The sequence below is a fragment of the Xyrauchen texanus genome, chromosome 1, assembly GCF_025860055.1.
Source record: "Xyrauchen texanus isolate HMW12.3.18 chromosome 1, RBS_HiC_50CHRs, whole genome shotgun sequence".
Lineage (NCBI taxonomy): Eukaryota > Metazoa > Chordata > Actinopteri > Cypriniformes > Catostomidae > Xyrauchen > Xyrauchen texanus.
The window spans coordinates 11,250,091-11,269,631 of NC_068276.1; the positions used below are offsets into that span (position 1 = coordinate 11,250,091).

A 19,541-nucleotide genomic window follows, 5' to 3' on the forward strand; every position below is an offset into this window, starting at 1 on the left:
TTTTGGCTACTTTGATTATGTTTTCAGCTACACACAGGATTGTAGGCCCTCACATTTTTCCATATTTTAATTAATTTAACAGATTTCCCCCCAAAGTCAGTGCAGGAAATGCCAAAATAAAAAAAAAGTCTGAAAATTCTATCTGTCCCTTCATTCATATTATACATATGTATGCATTGAATCCAATATATAAATTGCTCATTGTATTTCAGGGCCTGGGATTCAGTATAGTAGGAGGTAGAGACAGCATGAATGGTCCGATGGGGATTTATGTCAAGACCATCTTTCCTGGAGGAGCAGCGGCCAGTGATGGACGTCTACAGGAAGGTGGACTCATTAGTTAAATTTCATACTGTAATTGGTAATGGATAAGTATATCTATCCAGACCTATCCCGGCACTAACCTCGAAATGATGCATTCCCATCAACTCTTGCAGCTGCATTAGCCGGAAGTGGATAGAAAACTAATATTAGGTAACTGTATTAGTGTTTCTCCTTTACAGGAGACGAGATATTGGAATTGAACGGTGAATCTCTGCATGGCTTGACACATGAAGATGCCTTACACAAGTTTAAAGTGAGTAATGTTACCTCTATAGTTGCATGTTTCAGATGATTTGTTGAGTCAACTGCTCAAGAACCTCCTGTACAGCCAGCAAGCCAAATGTCCAAAGATATCGTTCACTGCGATAATCGGAAAATAGCACTATAAGTAGTTTATAGTTATATTGTTAACGTGAGCATTCTTACACATTGTAAATATCAGTAATGTGTACCAGTAAAAATAAATATACATATATATATATATATATATATATATATATATATATATATATATATATATAATATATACTCTGTCTGCAGCAAGTGAAGAAGGGTTTGTTAACGCTGGTGGTGAGGACTAGTTTGAGGGTGGGCGCCTTGCCTGGCAGCCAAGGTCAGGTGTCTCAGTTATGCCGATCCAGATCTCTGAGCTCCAGCACCAGTATAAGCCGAGCCAGTGCTGACCTGGGTGACTATAACTGCCTCAACAACCCAACAAAGCCCCAGGACAGAGTCATGATGGAGATTAATTTGCAGAAGGGTTAGTATCCAAATCTTAAAAGAATATTTCATCTAAAAATTAAAATTCTATTAAAACTGACTCAGCATCAGGTCATTCCAACCCTGTATGACATTCATTCTTATGCGAAACATAAAAAGTCTGTTTTTTTTAATACAATGGCAGTTGATAATGACTCATTTTAAAGCTTAAAGTAGTCCATGCTTCTCATGTGTAATGTTTCAAGTCTTGTGAAGGCATACAATTAGTGGAAAACAACAAGAAATGTAAGTAATTTTTTAGTGAAAGTCTTGACATCCATTGTTTATTCAGAAGCAATATGAGAGAAGCTTGTTCACTGTGAAAGTTCTCATGTAAACATGCATGCAAAGTCATATGAGGTACAACATGAGTAAAAATAAGGACAGAATTTTTATGTTTCATACACTATTCCTTTAATATTCGTCACAGAGTCCATACATTGGCGCAATGGCTGTTTGTCTATTCTGATTTAATTAAAATAAAAACATAAAGATCAGAAATGGTCAGTATCAGTGAAAAATAGTAAAAAAATAGTAGGTCTATCATGATCTTAGCTTAGCAACATGCTAATGGCAAACGCTATTTGTGAGTTGGTCTTCTATGCATTTCAGATGAGGAGTGCAATTTGTGGGATATGCAGAGATGCTGCATGTTTAGAGTGTTACAAATCTTTCACCTATGAGGTTCCATTTAATTTAGGATGCTACTTTAGAAGGCATCAGTAGAGAGCAAAGGAACTCACAAGGTTCTGGAACAGTTTTTGTAATTGTAGCACCCAGCTGAAAATGCAGATTTGCAAAATATGTCTTAATGCCTTTCATGGATTTTATGATGATAAATACTGAATGGAATATTTGTAAATTACATTTTTAATCAAAAACAAATTCTATTTCTGTTCTTTATCTCACTGTTTCACAAAAACTGCCTAGCAACCTCAAAGCTCACAACACCCAGTCAAAATGTAACACTGTTTAAGGTGTGATAAACACTGCTGAGACACGACAAGCTGTTGCTGATGTTTCATGACACACATCAATCAAATGCTTTAGCTTTTAGCTATGCACATAAAAGTCTCTAGAGCTAAAGCATGCCTTTTTTGTGTAGCTGTACAACAACAAATTCAAATACATGTTGTCACACCTTTAGTTTCCTGTTGTCTTAACCCTTAAATGCATACCATGTGTCTGTGACCTGAAGCCTCATGAAGCCTCACAGGGGGTGCCCTGTACCTCTTCCTACATAGTCTTACAGCGAAATCGTAAGGATTTCCTAAAAATTGTCAAAATTTGGCTAATTTGTATGATATAGAACGACTGCACTCGTATTAATTCGTATGACTTTCACTACAGCCAATGATGTCGCTGACATCGTTTCCATCTCATATGTGACAATTACTTGTTCTGTCACACACAACAGCTTCCTATCATGTTTACACACTCTTATGATCGGTTTGCATATCCTTAATGCCTTGTGGGCGAAACTCACTGTTACTTCTGCATTAGACATCCAGGCATTTACACGTGATGAAATCATACAAATTTATACTAAAACACTCATACAAAATCATACGAAATAGCCAACTCACAATTGTCTCTTCCATTTTTTGGAGTTGTGCCCATACCTCTTTAGTTTTCGTTAACCATAATGTATCACACACACACACACACACACACTGGTGAACTACTGATATTCTGTAAATTGTACGTCTATTTATACTAGTACCTGAGAAAATACATATTTGCAGCTTATGTGTAGCTTTTGTTATACAGTATGTAGCTTAATATGTGTTTGACAGCTCTCATGAAATTTCATTGTGAGAGCAAGGAATCCTGTTCTGGATTTGTCCTGAGTGTCACATAATTTCTTTGATATATGATTTATAAACCACTAACATTTTTAAGAATATATTTTATTCTATTAATTCTATTCTACTATATCTAATTGTCTTGAAAATACTCTGAAAATTTGACACTATCTGTGCCTTTTGTAGATCAATTTGTGACAGATATACAGTATGTTCCGGGTCTCTAAAGACCCGAGTATGTAATAATATATGGTGACATACTCATGCATTTAAGGGTTGAAGAAATAATCAACTGAAAATAAAAATTCTCACCATTTGCTTACTCTCATGTCCTTTCAAACCTGTATAATTTATTTTAAAAAGAGAATAACAAAGAAAATGTATTACGTACAAAATGCCCAAACTGCTCTTTTCACACACAAGATATATGGATTCATGCTGTCAAGATCAAATAAGGACAAAAAGGTACCATACAATATTAAAATATAGTCATTGTCATTGTCACGAGTCTTTAAAGTCATACGATAGCTTTGACCTACTAGTTTATATACATCAGATATTGTGTTTGAAATCCCATTTTTTAAGCCACAGATTACCATGACTACAAAACTGTGAGAAGAATTTCTTTGGGAGCATTGATTAATGTGTGTATTCTGCTTTTGATCAGAGTTTGGTGTAGGTTTAGGTATTGGCTTGTGCTGCGTCCCTTTTGCTGGGGGCTTCCCTGGAATCTACATACACACCCTGTCACCAGGTTCAGTGGCCCACATGGATGGACGTTTAAGGTATGGAGCTGGTTTTCCAGTAAAATGATTTGTATATAAAACTTACTTGAGAAGCAAAATGATATCACTCTTGTTTTCAGAAAAATCTAACTTATTTTAGTGAGGTTCATGCTCAAAAAAAATATATAACATATATATGTATATAACTTTTTATAACATAGCAAATTGTTTTTTTCTTACTGGAAAAGAAGAAACAAATGCTGATTAAGAAACCATTTTTACATTGTATTGCTAAATGCTAATAAGCAGTATTTGTGCTCTCTTGCTGTGTGTCAGATGTGGGGATGAGATCATGGAGATTAATGACACGGTGGTTTGCAACATGACACTAAACGATGTTTACACAGTTCTTAGTCAGTGCAGCCCAGGCCCGGTTCAGATCATTATCAGTCGGCACCCTGACCCAAAAGTAGGTCTACATTCCTTCAGTAGTATAACATAAGAGCACATGCCAGCACAAGCTGTGTTGATGGACTGACAAATGCTAAAACTATTTCCACTTCATTATGTTTATGGTAAAAGTAAAAGTGTTTAAAGTTTGTATAAATTGTATTTGTGTGTGTGTGTGTGTGTGTGTGTGGAGGTTTCTGTACAGCAGTTAAATGAGGCTATTGCTCAGGCGGTGGAGCACAGCAAACTGAGAAGAGAAATGAGTCAGTGGAGTATGGATGGATGTAATAGCAGTAAGTTATCAAGCTTTTGTTTGTTTCTGAAATCAAGTTGTTTATGTGACACTCATTTCAATTTACTTGAAATGGAATTTACTCCAAATTAGACTCATGAAGAACTCAAGTCAGAAGCTTTACTAGAAATACAGTATAAGAAATGCTGTATTTGTTTTGAATATGAAAGCACTGTTTAGATAAAAGAGAGTCTCTCATGCAGTCTGTCACTCTTTTTTCCCTGTGTGAATGTGCAGCCATTTGCTCAGACTAGAGCAGCACACAATGCCAATTTTGCAAATTGAATTGATAACTGGCACTTGACAAGAATTCCACCTGTTTTGTCCATATGCGAAACTTTCCTCATAATAAATGCAAAAATAATTATTTTATGTTTTGTCAAATGTGTGATTCTGGTCTTCCGGAATGAGTGATGTCCTATTGGTGGGCATTTACAAAAAGACAAAAACATGGTTAAACATTGTGGCAGGGTGGAGGGTGGGGCCAGGTCGTGATCATACACACCCGGTCCCTTATCAGGCTAATCAAGCCTCCAAGAGGGATAAAGGCCGACTGCGGAGGATTGTGCGGGAGAGAGAGATCGTTTACGGACATGTCCATCATGTGTGTGTTTGTGTCTTTTAAGTTTATCATTAAAAATATATTATTTGTATCGTCAAGCCGGTTCTCGCCTCCTCTTTCCATTGACTGCTTCACAAACATGTTTTGACTATAGTGGATAATTAATAAACTATTCGCTTTGAAATGCATTGTATTAAAGATAAAATAATATTTTTTTTCAAGTATAACCAATTTTAGTTCAGTTAAACTTGACAAACAAGTAAATCCCTAGTCAAAATATACAGTATATATATATTTAAATATTCAAAATATCAAATTAAATGTCCTGAGAAAGGGAAAATATTAGAAAACTAACTTGTAGCCAGTGCTTGAAGTGTAACAAAATCGCCTCCGTTACTTCTTCGCCAATATTTCCTCTGTCCCTCCATGGGATGGTGACAGGGTCCTCCCTGAGAATTACTCCATCCGTAAAGGGGAGTTTCTTCTTGATGGTGGGTAAGGAGCCTGTGGCAGGGCGGAGGGCGGGTCGTGATCCTACACACCCGGTCCCGTGTTAGGCTAATTATGCCTCAGTGAGGGTTAAAGGCTGACTGCAGGGGTTCGTGCGGGAGAGAGAGATCGTTTACGGACATGTCCGTCATGTGTGTGTTTGTGTCTTCTTTTAAGTTTACTATTAAACTTTTATTTATATTATATCTCGCCTCCTCCTTTCCATTGAATACCTTTACACTGGTGCCGAAGCCCGGGAAGGAGGAGGGATACGCCGTAGTAGAGTTCTCGCCACTACTGTCCACCCCAACGGAGCAGCCGCGGCCATCTGCCGGGGGACGAGGAGCCCAGCCGCCTGAACGAGGACGATGGCCGCCGACTGCGAGGGGAGAAGGGGCTCCTAGCCGACCGCATGGAGCGGTCAGGGCCGCTGCCAGGGGCGTAGGAGTCGCCTACCAGCCGCTGAAATGCAGCAGGGTTTAAGACCGCCGACCGCCTGGAGCAAGAGAACCGCTGCCAGGGGCGGGAGATTTTTTCATCTCTCTCTCCTCTCTCTCTCTCACTGTCACTCTGCGTTGGCCTTTTCCCTCTTTTAAATTTTACAGTTTTTTGGGGGGGTACTACACTGTTACAGGAAGTACCCCCATTTTAATTACCTCTGTTTCCCTCCCCTTGTCCCCTCCCTCATCCAGGTAGACGGGGATGACCTGCCGGCAGACAGCGCAGAAGGCGCGCCCTCCCCCAGGGAAAGGGGGAGGGGTTGTACGTCAGGCCGGGGGCTCCCCAGCCTGAGAGAACAAGGGAGGAATTTGGCAGGGCGGAGGGCGGGGCCGGGTCGTGATCCTACACACCCGGTCCAGTATTAGGCTAATTATGCCTACGTGAGGGTTAAAGGCTGACTGCAGGTATTGAATACCTTTACAGCGCCCTTGAGCATTTCTCTGTCTGGGCAACATTAATGGCATCACAGAAGTTCTTCCATTTCGCAATAATTGCTGCCGGTACTGTGACAAGAGTTTGATTTCCACACGTATTTGGGTGTGTACTGGCTCACTTTGAACTCACACATGTAACATAAAGAAAACAAACAAAAGGGGTTTGAGATTTGACTTGAACTCATGACAAAAGACTTGCAACTTGACATAAACTTGATCTCCAAAGACCTGAAAGTTGACTTGGATGGCACTTTACACTAAGTCAGACTAATGACCATGCACCTGGTGTCAAGAAAGAAAATTAGGCATTTGGATTATACATCTGTGTTTCTAATCTCAGGTCTAAGGAGATCAGATGCCTGTTCCCACAGCAGACAAAAGTGTGTCCGCTGTCTAGAACGGAGCACGAGCCAGCTGACTTGTAGACGAGCACAGAAACCCATGATACGATCCTGCAGCGAGGGTGCTTATAGCCAACGCTGTATACCAACCAGTGCCACTACTCAATCCTCCCTACAACCTGAGCATGTGTCCAGAGTACAGAGCATGGATGCCTCTTTCACATTCAACAGTGAAGCTTCACTTAATAGCAGATTGTCCCCAGCCTCATACACTGATGACAGCTATAAAATTCCCTATAAAAGTTCAGAGAGTTGCATTGGACAACAACCATTAGATGTGGCTACATGTGTGGTGAGGAGTCCTAGGCAAGGACCAGCAACCCAGCCACAGAGGTACTGCAGACGACAGGAAGTCACCGTACAAGAAACACTGACTGATTCAAGCAGCTCGAGTCAAGGTTCACCATTGAAAGTGGAAGATCTTCTGTCTTCTCAAAGCAACTGCCAGGTAGGGTGATATAGTCACATTAATGAAATGTACTTTTTGTTTCTAGTAAAATACATTGTATTTCTTGCTGTTGTTGTTGAATAACAATGTTTTTTCTTTGTTTGCTCTGCCTTGTATACATTTTTAGATAAAGTACTTACAAATTACAAATATGCACTTACATTAAAAGATTTAGCATTTATATAATTTGATGTTGTTTCATTTTACTTACATTTAAAGTACCGGGATGCAATTACATCAATAATCACAATGTTGGTCTTAACCCCTACCCCTAAACCTAACCCAAACTCTAACCAAACCCTACCCATCTCCCAACTTCAGTAGCAACTAATGCAAATCTTTTGGTAGTTTTGCAGAATGACATCTAAGCACACAGTAATACACTGTTTCAAATGCTTAATGCTTGCTCACTGTCAGTTATTAATGTGTTAGTACAAAGTAGTTAAAGACACCTAATATAAAATGGGACCAGTAAATATGATATAAGCTAGGTTATCCACAATAGTTTTATCAAGTAAGTTTTTCATATTATACAGTTGCAATTTTTCTCTGGCAATGTGCCCAATATACAAGTAGGAGGTTTGTAGGTTGAGACTGTTGCATTGCCCATAAATGGTAGTCAAATATGTGAAGGTATGATTGGTCTAACTGTGACCTTTTCATACCTTTTTGTAAGGCTCTTTGTAAAAAATCTTTAATTCCGGATGCTACAAATGTTTGTGATTTTCCACACTATCATTTGTTAAGTGTTATAGCTGCAATGGTGCATTTATAGTGACTGTCATTATTTAAACCACTTGAATCTTTTAATGCCTCATGCAACTGTCTTTGGTCTCTCCACATGTATTTAGTTTTTCTGCAGTCTATATAGGGCTTTGAGAACGATCTCAAGGCTTCTGTTTAAGAATGTACGTAGAAATTCATGCTTCCTCTTTCTGAACTGGTTAATGTTAGTGTTTTGTGATGGCACTTCAATTATTTTTGCACATTTTTTATTTTTTTTTGTCAGATGTGTGATCCTGGTATTTCTGTTTATGTCTTTTTGAATATGCTTGAGTACCTTGCATGGAGCATGTGTGGTTAGAGTATGCCTGTATCTCTATATGCATCAGTGATGCATGGTGAAATACCGGATGCATTTCTACACCTTTTCAAAGTATTTGTAAGACAAACTCAGGCAACCATTTCCTGTTTTTGTGACAGGAAGTTGGTGAAAGCTTAGAAGTCGGAACTAAAGTTTCTGTCTGTATCTCTGAGCCTAAGCCTGCAAGTGACACAACACATAGAGGGGGAAGAGAGCACAGAGGTACGTCAAGCATAAATACTGATATTAATGGTCAATAGTCATTGCCTTTCTTTTCTTAACAAATGAGCAATGTATGTTATGTACATTGCATAACTTGGATTTAGACATTTACAATGCTTTTCTAGTTGAAGAAACAAAAAGAAACCTACTTCCTATGCTGAAACATTACATTTCCTGACTCAGCTGACAACAGTAAATTGCAATATCCTAATGACAATGTTTTTTTAAGTAGCTTTTTTCTAAATATTTTATAATTGTTCCATATTCAACATAAAAATAGAACAGTTACTCTATGTTATGAAGTCTGTTACAGTTTATATAAGTTTGTAAAGTAGTTCTTACAAAGATTTTTACTTTGAAGTTCTGTGTTCGGCTTCCCATCAAAGGGAAATACATATGAACAATATTCTATTATTTTACAGGTCCAGAGTTCCCTTTCCACGTGTGTAGTCCAAATAAACAGGTTGGTCTGAGACGTCAGACTTGTGTGGAGGTCAGCACAGGTCAGCAAATTGACCCCTGGGTGAAGCTCATTGACAGTCCAGAAAACCAGTCCTACTGTTCAAAAACCATGAGTGACCATAGTGGGGATAATGAAGTTAATGGCACAGCCTCTGAAACCACGATCATCACCTCAGACCCTAAATCTGACCAACCTCCCGATGTTAAAAAAGGGCCCCCAGTGGCTCCAAAGACTGCATGGGTGCGCCAAAGCCTGAAGAACATCAAGTCTGGGAAACCAGTAACAGAGGCTTTGAAACATCCGCATAACCGGAGCCAGGATACTAGAAGAACCTTTGGGATTAGTCTGAGGGCTGCTTCATCAGGAGCCAATTTGTCAATCAGGCAAAAGATCAGCTCATTTGAAACATTTTCAAGTGCAGAGGAAGCAGAAAGACCAAGCAGGCGTCTGGCCCCAACTTCATCTCTTCCTCTAATGGAGAAGACAGCTAAAACACAATCTGCAGACAACAGCAATGCAGGGGGAACCAAGGTTATCATGACCACATTACAAAATAATGATAACTGCCAGTCTCTATCAACAGATTCAGCAACCACCCAGTCTTCAGAGGAAGAAAAGAAATCAGCTTCCCTCAGTTCAAATATAATTTCAGAGCACCATTGTCCACAGGAAGAAAAACAATCAACTTCTCTTGGTTCAAATGTAATTTCAGAGCCTGGCAAGCCAATCCCTGTTGAAGAACCCACTCATGACTCCACAGCCATCCCAAAAGAACTTCCACCTGCTGCTGAGACTGAGCAGGAACCCATATCTTCTCAAGAGCATTCTCCCCCAACAAGCCATGTCCCACGGAGATCAAGCAGCTCAAAAGAGGGTCCCTCAGAAAAGCCAAGTTCATCTGAAGGTGCTGACACTCATGCAGTGAGCTTGAGAACCCGAAGCCTACCTCTTAGTCCCTCTTCTGATGCCCCCAATCAATGCGGCTTGGAAGGGGAGAGCCTGAGCATCATCTTGTCTTTCAGCAACCAGGTGTCCAATGCTTTGATGCGGTCCATGCAGTCCCTGCCTCAGTCCCCTTGCGTGAGGTTTGGAAACCCCTGGAGTGCCCCACCAGGATCACCTCTTCATAACCCAGTAGAGGAAGACTCCTCTACCGAGAAGCCCCCACCTTCTCCTGGGCTGGAGAACAATGAGAAGGGTTTCTCTGTAAGGTATGCACCTTCTCAGAGTATATTATCACTGAAAATGACATAAAACAAACAGACTTGCAAGATTAAAGCTTTTGGAGATAATTACACTCTGTGCAAATGTGTGTTGGCCTGAAAAAGCACTAAGAGTTTGGTCGATGATATGGGATAAGATCACTTGCAGGGAACAGAGCCAACAAACTTCTTTCATGTTGAGGCTAACAGTCATACAAACAACTGGCTGTATAATAATGGTCTAGCAAAGTTTTGAATAATTTATATTTGAAACTAGACAAGAGGAGGAAATGTAGCATGGTTGTTTTAGTCATGAACACTTCCTTACTACAATTTTGTGAGCTGATATTCTTACAATAATGTTTAATACAAAATAAAAACCTACAGAATCACCACTTTCCCCCAAAGTAGTCATGATATAAATGTTAGCAAATTGGTTGCAACATGTGTAAGTGAAACACAAAATCAGCTTGTAGTTCTAGGAAGTCTAAATCTTTTGTAAATGTTTTATGCTCTTGAACCAGCATCTTCTTGGCAGTGACTCAAATTGAGTTTAGTGGTTACATATAAGGCCATTTCAAACAACACACTTATTTTTAACTGGACTACAGCTTGGCTGAACTGAGAGAGCGCACTATTGAGAGAGGAGAGGAGTGCGAGAAGGAAGAACGTAAACCTGAACGACCCCTCACTTCAGCCTCTGCAGTCTGTGCCCAATCTGTGATCTCAGCCCTGCCTCCACAGGAGATCCAGCAGATGATTCAGGAAGTCAAGGATCTGGATGAAGACACGCTAAGGGTGAGTTTGGCTCTCTGGTTTAGATACATCAATAAGTTCATGCTGTTGGCTATTGTCTGCTGTTGATTACTTCCATATCTGCTTTGCAAACTCTTGAATATGTATGAGATGTGACAAATAAACAATAAACTCTCCAAAATTAGCAGCATATTGAAATTGTTCTAAAAGGTCAGCAAACTTTCTTTTGTGTGCAAACCATGCTGCTATATTCTGAGGCTCTCTTGTAATCAAGGTAAATAAAATATAATAAAAACATGAAACTGTGTCTTCCTATCCATAGCATTGCTAGGTAGTGCTACGTCTCTCTGGGGTGCATTTTCTGAACCACTTTGCATTTGCAATGATTTCCCTGATCAATGTTCCTCTGCCAAATTCTCTGTCTTCAACCAAGCAATGCCTTACCTACATTTTTCTGGGTTAATGAAGCAATACCCTCTATTAGACATAATGTGCATTTAATGTGCTTTTTTAGTGTCAGAGTTATATGCAGATAAAGAAGAAGTGTCGATATTTTGCAGAAATGCCGTGAAAGCATTTCAGGTTAATATAAAATGAGGAAAGAATCTAAGTGAATAGTTGAATTTGACTTAAGCAGTGCTTGAGTATGCATTTGTCAGCTGGGCTAATGCCTACGATGGCTAAGGGCCTCCAAAAACACTCCTGGCAAATACAAAGCCCATAGCTGTATACTTTGATGTTTGAATACTATTTACATTCTCAAAATATAACAGCAAGAACCCACATTTGACAGCTTTGTATAGGCTACTATTTTTAGTCAAAAAATATTTTCCTAATTCTTTAGTCAGCTCACCTAGTTTAAAATAGGATAAGGGGTCTGCCACTGATCAGGTGGGGGAATGGAATGGGAGGGGTCTAGAGGCCCAGAGGAACAATGATCTGGCCCTGTTAAGCAGCAGCATGCTAACAGAGCACACACTGATAAAAGCACATCTGGAAATTATTAATGATGCAGCTGGACTTTAAATAGCAATAAACCTGTGTTCTCAAATGCAGAATGTTTTAGAATAACTGCTATGCTAAATGGATTAGAGTATGGACATTCTGTTTACAATCTATATTCACAGATGTAAAGGGTTTTCAAATGTACCAACAACAAAATACTTGAGAAACAGGACTAAATTTGTGTTCTTAACATCCAATAGCAACTGGAAGACATCCATGTTGTGATTCTACATAAAGATGAAGGAGCTGGCTTGGGTTTCAGCATTGCTGGAGGTATTGATCTGGAGAACAAAGCAACTACAGTAAGTGATGGCTGATCTCAATAAACCCCCTACAACACACCTATTGCATCTTTCAAGTGGAAAAATAGCTTTTTAGAAAATGGTGTTTTAGAAAATGATGCTGAAAATTACTCATGTTCATAAATGCATTAATTATGTATGTCTAACTAAATATATCTTATAGTAGGTAGATAAAAACACCTAGTGTTTACTTTGTATCAGTGTAGTGTTTGCATAGCACATTAGCTGTAAATCCAAAATGTCTGTAGTCAGTGGCGGCCTTACCTATGTTTCACCCGTTTCAATTGAAACGGGCCCCGCCCTCCAAGGGGCCCCCATTTCAGTTGTGAAACGAAAGTTTCTGCTCCTATAAAAATCACAAGTCAGTATGAAAACAAACTTGTTTTAAGATAAACGTGTTTTATTTGCGATCTTCTGGAGAAATACTACACTACCCAGACCCACAATCCTAAGCATAACACTGACGTCTCTGATTGGTCGAACTCGCGGTTACTATGGCGAAGTTTACCGGCCCCACGAACGGCTTAGTGATCAGGTATAATACCGGTAGTTTATTTATTTATACCTTTGCCTTTTTGCCGTTAAGTTCAAATGTTATTTTGAGCAGGAAAAAAATGAAACGTACATATGCCAGTGGTGCTGAAAAACGTAAGATATCGGACAACAAAAGAAAAGCTTTATTCAGTCTACCAAAAGTGACCTCTTTCTTTGGTCCAGCATCTGTAACCCTACCGGCGACAGCAGTGGCGAACCCCGTCACAGGATGTTAGCCAACATTCAGATTATCCGTCTTCTACTCAAACTGCTGGCAATAATGATGACCAAACATTGTTTGTGACTGTAGCAATCGGAGAGAGGAGTTTCTCTCGCTTGAAGCTAATAAAAACACACCAGAGGTCAACAATGCTCCAGGAGCGGCTGTCAGCTCTGGCTCAGATTTCAATTGAGCACGAGGTGACAAAATCGCTGGACAAAGATGAACTTATCAGGGCATTCTCAGCACTCAAACACAGAAGGGTGGATTTCTGAAAAGGGCTACGGTGAAATCTTCGCCCGCCGCAAGGTGTCCACGGTGCTGAAATAACGCGCTCATCATTGTATTTATGATAAGTTCGGTTCATTGTCAGTCAGACACGTTTTCTTCTTTGCTTTTGGTAATAATTTAAGTTGAGGGGATGTTTGTGCTGTTTATTTTATGTCAGCCCAGACAGCTGGAAATATACTGCGCTAATCAATTAAGCAGAGAAGTTGCCGTCCGTGAAAGAACGAGGCTTATTCCAAAACGCTGTATAAATTGTATATAGTTTTAATCAAATAAGGTTGGATGATTTCTATGTTGAGCTGCCTGTTCATGAAGCTGAAAGTGCATGTAATAAAATAATATACCATTGATGCAAACCAACAGGAATCCTTGCTTTTTCTGCTCTATTATGTTTATGTTTTATATGGGTAGGGCCCCATATTAGTTATTGAAACGGGCCCCCGAGTGCATAAGGCCGCCACTGTCTGTAGTAAGAGTATATTGCTGCCTTCAAGTCATGTCAGAATGATTGTATTCACAAGATGAGCACACATGAATGCTGTAATTACCAGTGGGAAACTTTGAGCAAAAAATCACTTGAATTAAATCATATCAATCAAACTCATAAGTAGAACATTTTCGGAAGGCCTTGAATGCAGCACATTGCTAGCAACACAATGTCTCTGGAATTAGCCAGTTTTAGAGTAAGACCCACTTTACTTTATCAATCGTATTTAATTCATTGCAGTTCATTCCATTAACGTAATTATTAATCTACCTTCAGGTTCACAGGGTTTTTCCCAATGGCCTGGCTGCTCAGGAGGGCACAATAGAGAGAGGAGATGAGGTGTTGTCCATTAATGGGCAAACACTAAAAAATGTCACTCACAGTGATGCCACAGCTATACTCAGGCAAGCTCGCACCATGAAGCAGGCGGTGGTGGTGGTAAGCAAGAATAAAGATGTAGAAGGGAAAGGAAGTGCTAACATTAATGACGCTAGCTGCAGCAGTGGAGCAGAGAGCACCATCACAGGTGGGACAACATTATGAATATTACCATAGTAATTTCCATTACAAAAAAATCTATAGTTGTTGCAAACCTGCAGCAAATTCGCCACTCATTATTTTCACATGCAATGAGTTTTGCAAACTCTTCCTTGTCACCAAAGGTTTGCTGCAGGTTCACCACTACTGGTGAAGAGCTACAAACCTCTGGCAAACATCTGTGGCAAATCGCAAGCTCATTTGCATGTGAAAATAATGAATGGCAAATTTGCAGTAAGTTTGCCAGAACTCTAGATTTTACCTATCTGTCATTCACTTGATGTTGTGTCAATGTAGTGACACTAGGGGTCGCTCTTTAGAGCCCCTAACAACTCCCATTCTTTGAGAAAAGGCCAATGAGAGCCGAGCGGTTGTACTATCAGCGAGATGAATACTGCTGCTGTTCCATTCACCTCTTAAGAAGCTGTTGGATATATGGCGCATTTCCAGCGGCTTACTCTCCTTCTGCACGTCGATTGCAGATTTCGCCCCTGGGCGTTTCGACAGCGCTAAAAGAGTGTATATTCCTGTTAACGAATATATTTTCTCAATTAGAGCACACACATTGATGTCGAACGTCTTTTTGAAGACCCGTCTTTATAAAGATGCCTTTCCGTCTTTGTGTGATTCCTGTATGCAGTTGTTATCTCTCTGCTTCCTACGGCCACGGCTGCTGCCTCACGTGTCTGGGCAGCGATCACACTGAGGCAGCGTTTGTGGATGGTTCATGTTCTCGTTCAGCGACACCTTGTGTCACTACATCGACACAATGTCTTGTTTCCTCCATCAGGGAATGGAGGTTATGACAGTAGCCAAGACATTTTTGACATAATGTTGATATTTCGTTGTTTAATAGAGCACAACAGGAATTTATAAATGTTTCAAGAGCTACAATACACATCATGCAATAGAAAATATAGGACTTAAAGTGTTAGTTCACTCAATTTTCTCATCATTTCATCACCCTCATGATATCCCAGGTGTTTATAACATTCTTTCTTCAGCAGAACACATTTGAAGAAAGTGTGAAAAATATCTTCGCTTAGGTAGTTCTTAAATATTTATCATTTTTGCACCAAAACCGATCCGCTGGAGTCTTTTGGATGATGTTTAGGGAGTCAGCCTGTTCTTTTTGGAGCTTAAAATATGAAATCACAACTTGCATTTTAAGGACCTACTTAGCTAAAATATTTTTCTATTGTACTTCAGTTGGGTTATTGTAGAAATATCCCTTTAACGGTGCAACAAGTCATTTTGTTAATTTAACCACAAACCCTTTCTATATGGTTTATATAAAGAGCTGCAAAAAGAAGTTTGCAGCTCTTCACCGGTAGTGGTGAACCTGCAGCAAACCTTTGGTGACAAGGAAGAGTTTGCAAAACTCGTTACATGTGAAATTTATACAAATATCGGAAGTAATCATGTCTCCTGACCCGTATGTTATTTCCGTGATGAAAGTATTTTCCTACCATCCAAGCAAATAAAACTTGATCATGTATCTTCCTGTTTTTATGAACCACGTCAGCAGTGGGCAGTCAGTGCACCTCAACCTTACAAGCAGTGTAACCACAGATTGAGAAGCAGGATGCAGTCTTGACAGCTGGATAAGGCACAATACAATGCAGGGATATTATAACTCAAATTTCAAAGTTTCAATAATTTTTTATTTGATACAGTGTCTTAAAAAACATGCCATTATGACGCTGAAGCCCAGTGAGATGCTCCAAAATGCATCCATCTGATGCATATGTACATTGACTGACAATATATTTAAAAATGTGTGTGTTTTGAATTATTATGCATTATTTATATTGAATTGTCTTGATTTGTGGGCCTTTCTCACCAAGTATTCACATATACAATTACTCAAAAATGTATCTCCCAGGTGATGATGAAGGTGAAGTTGTAACTATCGAGCTGGAGAAGAACGCAGGTGGAGTCGGATTCAGTCTTGAGGGAGGAAAAGGCTCCATTAATGGAGACAGACCATTGACCATCAACAGAATATTTACAGGTGAGAGAACCTTAACCCAAAACTTTCTTGTAACATCTGTGGTAGTTTGACTAAGCCTGCTCTGATAGCTTGTAATCATGAAGCATTACATGTCAGCAGGCCAGGGTGGAACTTGCAGACTTTTCACATATTCTGCACTGATTTAATTAATGTAAAAATAGTAAAATGTGCTAAGCTATGCTAAAAGTATACACTCTTATTAGCTGAAAGCATAATCAAAATGGCCAAATATTTAAACTAACACACAAGGGAAGGTTCTGTTCTTTGGGGGTTTTCAATTCAGTATTTTGTATGAATAATATACGGTGTATTTTTCTGTCAGGGAGTGATGCTGAGCAAAAGGGTCTTAAGTCTGGTGATGAGGTACTGCAGATTCAAGACTCGTCTCTGCAGGGTCTTACACGTTTCGAGGCCTGGACGCTCATCAAAGGTCTCAACGATGGTCCGTTTACTGTTGTCATTAAGCAAAAAAGATGTGAGCAGTGCTAAATTCTGCTTAAAAGCACTAGTAAACCCCCACATCACACCAGAAGAAGTGGGATATTCCAGTTAACTTCGAATTATGCAAAACTTATCATTTCAAGCCTTAAAAAGAAAAGATTAGCACTTGCTAAAATGTCTGTACACAGTGCACATTGAAATCTCCTTTGGAGAAGGGTTCCCACACTTTTTGACCAATTAATTAATTGTTACTGGAAAAAAGAAAAATAGATATTGCAGGGATCTTAATTGTTTTTTTTTTTTTTGTTTTTGTTTTTTGAGAAATCAAGAGATTTATTTTAGAGCTAACAAGAATAAATTATATTAAAATAATTTACTGCATTGTGTATTGTAAGCATACATTAATGAACAACATTTTTTATAGCATTTATTCATCTTGGATAATTAATAATGCATTAATTAGTATAAAAAATATATTTAGAAATTAAAATGAATAAATAAATGCTCTAAAAGTGTTTTTCATTGTTTGTCCATGTTCAATAACAATTGTAAGTAATGTTAATGCATTCCTTATTGTAAAGTGTTTTATCTAGAAATCATAATTTTAAAGGTTTTTCTTGAGTCATTTAGTTGTCTTGGACTGTATTTGCTTAATTTTGCCATTAAAGGGAAAGTTCACCCAAAAATGAAAATTCTCTCATTATTTACTCACCCTCATTATATCCCAGGTGTATCTTTTGTCACCAGAACACATTTGAAGAAAAATAGAAAAATGTCTTAGCTCAGTAGGTCCTAAAAATGCAAGTGGATGGTGATTTCTTGCTTGTTTTAAAAAAAGTCATACAAAGATAATATTCATTTTTGGGTGAACTATCCCTTTTACACATTTTGACAGTTGTATGACTCTTTAACATAATGTACAATGTGCATGAGTTACTACATGATCTGAAAAACATACTTTATGTGCAGAATTTTATGGTACTGTGTTGCTGTCACAATCAGGGATTGCTAAAAACATGATTCTTGTCAAGTCTGCCTGTTTTGATGCTAATATTTGCACAACCCTGTAAATAAATCTATTTGTAAACCATTTCACCAAAGCAGAATGTAAATTATAATTTTTTTGTTTTTGTCAAAAACTCCCCCTAGCAGTACAGGACTCTAGTTTTACATTAAGCATAGCTAGTGTCAGAAATATATGTCAATGTCAATTTTATTTATAGAGCACAATTTAAAAACAACCCCTGCTGACCAATGTGCTGTACATAACATTGTAAAAATAACATACAACATGATCCAAAAAATACATCACATAAAGTATAACATGCATCAAGAAACCTTCATTGATTAAAAGCTATAGAAAACAGATAACTTTTAAGCTTTGATTTAAAAACATGGATAGTTTTTGCAGTTCTGATACAAACAAGCAGACTATTCCAAAGCTTTAGGTGCTGCTACAACAAACGCATGGTCTCATCTTGATTAGTGATAGTAACATCTGGTTTGTTGATCTTAGAGACCTCCTGGGTTTATGCCATGATAAGAGTTCAGAAAGATAAAATGGTGATAAGCCATATAAAATTCAGGACTCTAAAATCAATTCTATGGCAGACTGGCAACCAGTGCAGTGAGACTAAAACTGGGGTGATGTGTTTACGTTTTCTTACACCTGTCAGAAGCCTAGCAGCTGTATTTTGTAATGTTTGTAACTGGGAAAGAGTTGATTGACTGACTCCCATATATAGTGAATTACAGTAGTCAAGCCTTGATGTAATAAGTGCATGAATTGCCTTTTCAAAATTCTTAAAAGAAAGAAACGACTTTGGCCAATGATCATAGATGAAAGAAACTAGATTTAACAACATAGTTGAGCTCACAGTCAAAGAACACACCCAAATTTGTTACACAAGATTTAACATACAGGACTAGAGAGCTGAAATTTAACTTAAGATTTTTAGGGCTTCCCCAGACCCAAACAATATAATCTCAGTCTTGCTTTCATTTCAATTTAAGAAGTTAAGAGACATCCATGCCTTCAAGTCGGCAAAAAAGGCAAAGAGAGTCCTTTTGGTCACCAAAAAACTTTGACCTTGACAGCTATACCTCCCAGACTTCCCCGCCTTCTACGGCGCTTCCTTCCAGGAAGAGAGCAAGACAAGTGGCGCAGACATGCAGGTACAAATGCCAATAGAGGAGGGGGAGCATACTGTCAGCATTTCTGAGCCTGCTTTAATAGTCCTTCGGTCGGCAATCGAATGTTCAGAAGTGTTTGTCGATCATACACCAAAAAAGGTACAGCACATTGACAGAAAATAAACCTATTTTAAACAAACAGACTCAGGAACAAGCCAGGTAGCTGACGGCATGCCTCACATAAAGGCACCATCTTGCCGCTAACAGACATCGGTTCAGTGTCACCAGCATTGCGGTCTCTAGGCACGAACATGATTTCATGCTGGATTACACTTCCTAGTGCTTGACACATGCGCAGAGTGCTAGATGGCACTATAGGTCATAAAGTGTCATAAAGCTTAAAACCATGATCACCTAGGAGACTGCTGTCAAGATGTACAATAAAAAGGAATTACATTTTTGTCTGTTCTCACCCAAAACCAACTGGACCACTTCGGAAGACATTGATTTAACCACTGGACTTTGATGGATTATGTTTATGCTGCCTTAATCAGATTTTTTTTTGCTTCAAACATCTGGCCAGAATTCACCTGCATTGTATGAGCCTACAGAGCTGAGATATTCTTCTAAATTTTCATTTGTGTTCTGCAGAAGATAGAAAGA

At 38.9% G+C, this 19,541-nt stretch overlaps 1 protein-coding gene across 2 annotated transcripts in view; it reads left to right on the forward strand.

Annotated features, from left to right (window-relative positions):
- Window positions 1–17,868, forward strand: part of il16 (interleukin 16) — a 40,823-nt gene extending 22,955 nt beyond the window's left edge. For both annotated transcript variants that reach the window (XM_052134533.1, XM_052134541.1), the window contains exons 9-22: window positions 213–327; window positions 504–577; window positions 865–1,084; window positions 3,556–3,673; window positions 3,950–4,082; window positions 4,257–4,356; window positions 6,682–7,190; window positions 8,394–8,496; window positions 8,919–10,170; window positions 10,773–10,959; window positions 12,123–12,224; window positions 14,030–14,279; window positions 16,176–16,304; window positions 16,627–17,868. In XM_052134533.1, coding sequence (XP_051990493.1) covers window positions 213–327; window positions 504–577; window positions 865–1,084; window positions 3,556–3,673; window positions 3,950–4,082; window positions 4,257–4,356; window positions 6,682–7,190; window positions 8,394–8,496; window positions 8,919–10,170; window positions 10,773–10,959; window positions 12,123–12,224; window positions 14,030–14,279; window positions 16,176–16,304; window positions 16,627–16,793 — 3,459 coding nt within the window. In that variant the 3' untranslated portion in view covers window positions 16,794–17,868. The remainder of the gene's footprint in view (window positions 1–212; window positions 328–503; window positions 578–864; window positions 1,085–3,555; window positions 3,674–3,949; window positions 4,083–4,256; window positions 4,357–6,681; window positions 7,191–8,393; window positions 8,497–8,918; window positions 10,171–10,772; window positions 10,960–12,122; window positions 12,225–14,029; window positions 14,280–16,175; window positions 16,305–16,626) is intronic.
- The last annotated feature ends 1,673 nt before the right edge of the window (window positions 17,869–19,541 follow it).